Below are 6,501 nucleotides of genomic sequence, written 5' to 3'. Positions count from 1 at the left end.
CACATATTGGATCCACGAAAACTTTTGCTTTGACTTTTTAAGCATGTATACTTGTAACACATTGTATACAGTTTTGGATATTTATATTTTCAACAAATTTTTCGATAAAATAATATTTAATAAACACGTCTAAATTGCGAATTACAACTTAGTGTTCTTTGCAAGTTCAACACGAGGGACAGTGTACCAATAATAAAAACGTTACAATAATCCATCACAACCTATGTGGTTTATGGTTTAACCCGAGTTAAATACTTTTACCCTGTTCGGTTAAAAAACCCACAAAAACACTAAAACACTTTCTATCTAGAAATATCATATGAATCGATGTATATTGTAATACTACAGTTCTCCCTCCAATTAAAGACCCCTCCAATTAAAACCCATTTCTGCGGCCCCGGTTGAATGCCTACCTTTCATCATTAGCTGTTCCCTCCAATTAAATATTCCCTAAAGACCACATTTAGTGCCCTAGAAATCGGCGGGAAGGACGTCCCCGAGCAAGCAAGAATCTCCCGAAATAAATCATCTCCCACAAACTGTATTTGCATGCTTTTACAAGTTTTTACTAACTGTATTATCAATTGTCTCCCAGCTGTGCCAATCATAATGGTTATTACCATGCGCAGCAAACTATATTTAGATGTCTTAAGAAAACTCATTTAAACAGATCTCCCGGATGTGAATTGTTCCAACTTGGGACCCTTGTTGAGAGCCAGTCTTTAATTATATGGATTCTATTATTAGACATCAAAGACCAAACTAAACATGTTTTACTACTTTAAAAATATATAGTGGTTTTAGTGCAACGTTTTTGCATACTACAGTGATCAAAATATTGTACATCAAAAGCCGACGTTTTGTGTATACAGTGTACCATATTGAATATTAATAGTGTTAGTAGGACGTTGAAGTTTGTATTTTTCTAATTAAATGGATACTTGGGTAGACGAGCGTAGGACTTGATGTGTGGCTCCAGCGAAAATGGTTTCAATGAATCAGTAACAACATACAGAAATCCATTCTAAGCCACTTGCAAGAAAGCATTCCAACATAATGTATAATATCATGGTTTTGGCATAGGCCTACCCAAATAAGAATGTCATTTCATTCAATAAATACATTAATATATATAGTTATTTTAATGCAGTTTAAAAAATATATGATGATGATAATGATAATAATGATTATAGATATACATACAAATAATACACAATATAAATTGTTGTTTTGTATATACAGTGCTCTATAGTGAATTAGTAGAACGGTGTTGTTAGTTATTGGTGATTTGGGTAGACTAGCGCAGGGCACTGTGATTTGTGACTCCCGGGAAATCGTATGGTATATTAAGAATCAATTACAAGACACAGTAAATGTACTGTATATCCGTTTCAAAAATACTTGCAATAAAACAATTTTCACTCTAAACAGAAGACCACTGTTGGAGCTAGTCTTTACTTAGAGGGCTTCTAATAAGTGACCAAGTCTGCTAAAGACCACTAGAGCCCCGGTCCTGAAAGTGTTTTTTTTTTTTTTAATTGGAGGGAAACCTGTACTATAGACAATAATGAACATCATTAGGCTGTCATAATATTCCGGGGCAACAAATTGCTATTGATTCTGCAATATATGCCCGAGAGCTATGAGATTGATAGGCAAACATCTCAAAATCCAAGTTACACAAATGTCATATTGAATATTCCTTATTTTATGCAATGATGTATTGTTTAAGTATTGTTTTATATTTCAGTATATCCTGTAGGCGTGGTAACTCCGACACCAGGTAGGTCTAATGAGTTGGTTAAGAAATTAAAATATCAGTTGAGGGGCGCTAATTCGCTACTTGACCGTGATTTTGTTTTTGGAGGGGGAGGGGCGCAAATGACTTTTGGAGGGGCGTGTGTCCCCCCTTCTCGCGCACCATCACTGAAGTCCCAAGGGTGGTCTTGAATTGGAGGGCAATATATTCAAATATGGTTATAAAGTGCCTGTTGGCTAAAATGAAATGAGTTAATAAAAAAAATTGTATTCGCTTCCTAGATATTCAATGGTTTCATATTTTTCTTGACGTTTAGGATTAGATTCACTGTTGCAACAATTTGTGGCAAGTGCAGAAAAGGCAGGGATAGAGTTTTCACCAAAATGTAAGACTCTGAGTGTAGATGAGCGACAACCGCTTACGTATCTCGACGAGGCGGGTAGGTATCAACGTTTACAAATTACGTTGTTGAAGTACAATATCAAATACTCTGACAACATTAAATTGTATGTTGTCCACGAATGAGAAGTTATTCAATGATGTTTAAATATGTTTTTAATTAAAGCTTTACTTTGGGATTTAGATTAAGAAGATACACAAAAAAACTGTATCTCAAATTACAAAACATAATTAATTACCGTTGAAGAAATTCACCTGGTTACTATGATGTAAGATATGGTATTTAAACTTTCATTTGTGATTAAATCAAAATAACATCGGCAATTATCGAAACGTTCAGGTAAATTCCGATGTTATTTTGAGTAAATCATAAACGAAAGTTTAAACATCACAACTAATTAGTGTGTTTTGTGCACAGGAAGAGAAAAAAGTATGGTATAGCTCTAATGTTAATGATCGATTGTAAATTACTTTACAATTAAAGAATTATTATTGACAAAATGTCAGTAGGAACGGAAATTTTCTAGCGGAAATGTAGTTAAACATGTTATTAGATATTAAGTCATTATTAGCAATATAATACCAAATTATTCAAGTAAGTTTGTTAAATATACAGATTATCAATAAAACAAAAAATAAAAAAAAAATATCAGGGGTGCAGTGCGCATCAATAATAATCTTTGTCCTTTCAGTGGGTACACTGTCGAAGACTCGTGGTTTGCATAATGATGGATCCGTATATCCCAGCTCATCGATATTATATTCAGTCACGCCTTCTTCTCCTGACGGTAAATGCACCTACTTTTCTATCAATCAACATTACTGTCTCTGTATAGACATTGTGATCTTAAATCGTTCATGTAATAGTATTACGTCGTCACTCATATACAACATCTGTAAACTTATTATTATTTTAAGCTTCGCTTTAAGAACCATGCCTTGTTAGGCCTACTATAAAACTAGTCTTTATAATTTAGACTTAATATATTTCCACATATATATAAGAAACATTTTTACAATTAATAGAGTACTGTAACCAATTACAACATTTGAAGAAGCGCCACCAAGCGTCTTAAATGTTATAACTTAGGCCGGGCACATACGGTGCCATTGGTGGTTGCCAGTGCGACTACATAGAGAAGGCATCACGGCACGTGTAATAGATTGTTCTTAAAGTAGGGTTCCCACTGAACGCGATCAAGCAAATTTCGTGTCAAAATGTGGCGCGCTCACACTTTCACTTGATGTGTTCAGTGGGAACCGGACTTAATGACGATCTACTTTTAGAACGCAGCGCTGGCGGAGACCGGAGACGTTGTGTGTTTTATACTTCAACACATAATCAAATTTTGTGACAACTCATGTGATTTGCCTATATATGGGTATGATTTGACGTAATGGAAGTAATATTACATAGTCATGCCGATCACGCACAGTGATGATATATTGAAAACTTTGTATTCCTCTAGGAGAAACGTGTAGTATATCGTTGATGTGGAACAGCTCTTATAACGACACTGCCGACTTAGTACAAAGGTTAGTGGTAGTTCCGTTGCACTGTAATGGATAGAAATGATTTGGCCAATTTTAACCTTATCTAGATTGAATAAAGAAAAAACACAAATGTTTACAAATCCCAATCAATGAATCAAAGTGTTAAGGTCAAAAAATGTATGTTTCCTGTAATTTCTCATTAACATTTTGTATAATTGCCTATGCCTTACCAATAAAGTTCTTTAAGACGGGGTTCAACAATCAGCCTATATCTAAGAACTAAGTAATACGTTTTCCATTTAATTTCTTATAGTGACACCACAGAAGCATTTTATCTTGCCAGCAAATTGATCTCTATTATGACGTACAATGCGAGTGAAGATGTAGTTGCCAATGGAAACACATCTATACATTTTCCTCCAGAAGAGGTGTGTGTACTTATGAAATAATTGCAGCGTTAGCTTATTAAACATCAATTGTAATACAAAATTGTATGTTAAGTCCTAAGCCAATGCATAAGACGCTTGAATATTTGGTGTTTAAAAAGACACAGGAACATATCATGCCTTATCTTACGTCTGGTAAATAAAATATGTCCCGATAATTAGCAATAATAATAATGATGACCATGATGATGATGATTATACGATGATGATGATGATGATGATAATGATGATGATGATGATGATGATGATGGCGACGACAACGACGACGACGACGATGATGATGATGCTAATTGAGTAGTGGGTACACGAACATACAGTGGGCTACGGTTTATTAATAGATCCATGGTTTATAGTCCTAATCTTAGAATTGTTCCAGCAACAGAACATTGGGCAACTGTGTCGTTCGCACCATTACCGATGTTATGACTTATGACCTCAATAATAAATGTAATAGTGACAATGTACGTAAATATGATCAAAGCATTTTTACTTATGTAAACTTACAAGATGTATCATGTATTTATTATAATATAGATTAATATGAAGAGGAACGGCATCTTCACTAGAGGATTTACTAAACCAGTGTGCACGCACCTTGACACAACTACGAAGTAATTATTTCTAACGTATTTTATACAAACGTTTATATTTTATCTCCTGTCAATGGAAATTTAAAAAAAAAATTAACTATAGCATACAACTTTTCTTCCGAGACGTACAATAAACAAATTAATGAAAATAAAACTACATTTCATGAATATTGATGTAAATCATGATATAATGGCGTAAATTCCCAATATCACGGTAACTATTATCAATCGTACATTATGTATTTCTTATATCATATTTAAACATATTTAAACTAATTTTAATCAGTTGTATCCAAAATAGTGGTCCACCTCCTACAGATCAAACTGTACTACACGATATTACCGAATGCACTTTATTTTAAAAGGCAAATTGAGAACAATGTACAATGAGAATGTGAATTTGACTGTCATCTTGTAAGCTTGTGTATAAAGTATGTCATTATTACAAATTAACTTTAAAGGTGGGTTAGGTGGGTCAGAAATAGAGTACTGGGTTTCAATCTGATGTTTTACGTATCAAGATCTAAAACCCAAAAGATCTAGCAGCATGATTTTGGTCTTCAACAGTTCGTTTACTCAGGAAGGGTGTCAAACAGATGCAAGTGTGCCAAGGAACGGTGTGTCCTGTATTTGCAACACGGGGACATCATTTGCCTTACTGACAGACGTTACTATAATGGTATGTTAAGATATGTTATTATAAAAGAGAAGCCTATGTAGGCCTAGAGTTATCTAGCGCGATAAGTTTAGAGACTCAGACGACACGTTATATTCAGAGGCAGCAGTGAGAAGGGCATGGAAGGGCCGTTGCATCCAACTATCATTTGGGGGATGTAACTTTAATATTAGCAAAAAAAAAAATAATAATAATGTTGTATACAGTATAATGTGTTATTTCGTGGATGATATATATTGAATACTTTGTTTTTATGAAATGTAAATATAAAAAAATATAAACTATTTCATATATTTCTATATATATATATATATATATATATACATACATATATACATACATACATACATATATATAGGCCTATATATAAAGACAATATGATTAAAAATAAAACAATGCTGTGGGAAACAATTGATAAGCAACAGCTAAATTTTAAACGTAAGTTAATAATCAGCTGGCAGAGCTTTTGGACAGCACTCCTTCCTCAGACTAGAATTTCTTTTTTGCACTTTGAGTTGCATACAATTTTACATTCCGTAACGGTACAATAAATGATTTTCACGTTGGTAACACATTTTGAAAATGTGGTGAAAGTCAAAAGGTACGGTTAAATTTTGTAACCGATGGTTATCTCCCCCTAGTCCGTCGAAGGCACAAACTGCGCTGCGGTGGTCATCACTGTACTATTGCATACGCTAGTCAACACTGTCCATCACCAACACAGCTGCTGCCAGTCCATGTCCAGTCCATTCCTTTATGTCCCTTGTCCATGATATTGTTGGACAACATGTTGGACGAATTTATGGAGAGTTCACATTTTTGGCCTCAATTTTTTCAGAAGATTCATGGTTCTGTTTACCCTAAAAAATGACCAGAAATTTAAGGTTGTCCATATAATTCCTAACAGACGACTTGAGTTGTATGCTATGTCTGTTTGTCATGGAATACCATGTATCGCTGGTGTTATCTTCTTTATGCACTGTAATAGGTAAACTTCTTATGTTCACTGAATCCGAAATTGAACATGCAAACCATTGGTATCATTTGTCTTACCACTGGACGAAAAAGGCCTGTTGGTATATCACAGTACCAATTTAGTCAAAGACATTTCTTTATTTACAATATATATATATATAT

General features: G+C 34.1%; 1 protein-coding gene across 1 annotated transcript in view; it reads left to right on the top strand.

The window, feature by feature from the left end:
- The window catches only part of LOC117118092 (adhesion G-protein coupled receptor G6-like), a 12,250-nt gene that overhangs the window by 2,307 nt on the left and 3,442 nt on the right, over nucleotides 1-6,501 (top strand). Inside the window, exons 2-8 of the mRNA XM_033262588.1 lie at nucleotides 1,751-1,783; nucleotides 2,076-2,198; nucleotides 2,851-2,946; nucleotides 3,628-3,694; nucleotides 3,966-4,080; nucleotides 4,633-4,709; nucleotides 5,256-5,367. Coding sequence (XP_033118479.1) covers nucleotides 1,751-1,783; nucleotides 2,076-2,198; nucleotides 2,851-2,946; nucleotides 3,628-3,694; nucleotides 3,966-4,080; nucleotides 4,633-4,709; nucleotides 5,256-5,367 — 623 coding nt within the window. The remainder of the gene's footprint in view (nucleotides 1-1,750; nucleotides 1,784-2,075; nucleotides 2,199-2,850; nucleotides 2,947-3,627; nucleotides 3,695-3,965; nucleotides 4,081-4,632; nucleotides 4,710-5,255; nucleotides 5,368-6,501) is intronic.

This window comes from Anneissia japonica, unplaced genomic scaffold (assembly GCF_011630105.1).
Source record: "Anneissia japonica isolate Jap-2015-1 unplaced genomic scaffold, ASM1163010v1 scaffold287634_len692169_cov176, whole genome shotgun sequence".
Lineage (NCBI taxonomy): Eukaryota > Metazoa > Echinodermata > Crinoidea > Comatulida > Comatulidae > Anneissia > Anneissia japonica.
The sequence above is the reverse complement of the archived record's forward strand: the minus strand, read 5'-3'. Positions and strand labels throughout refer to the sequence as shown.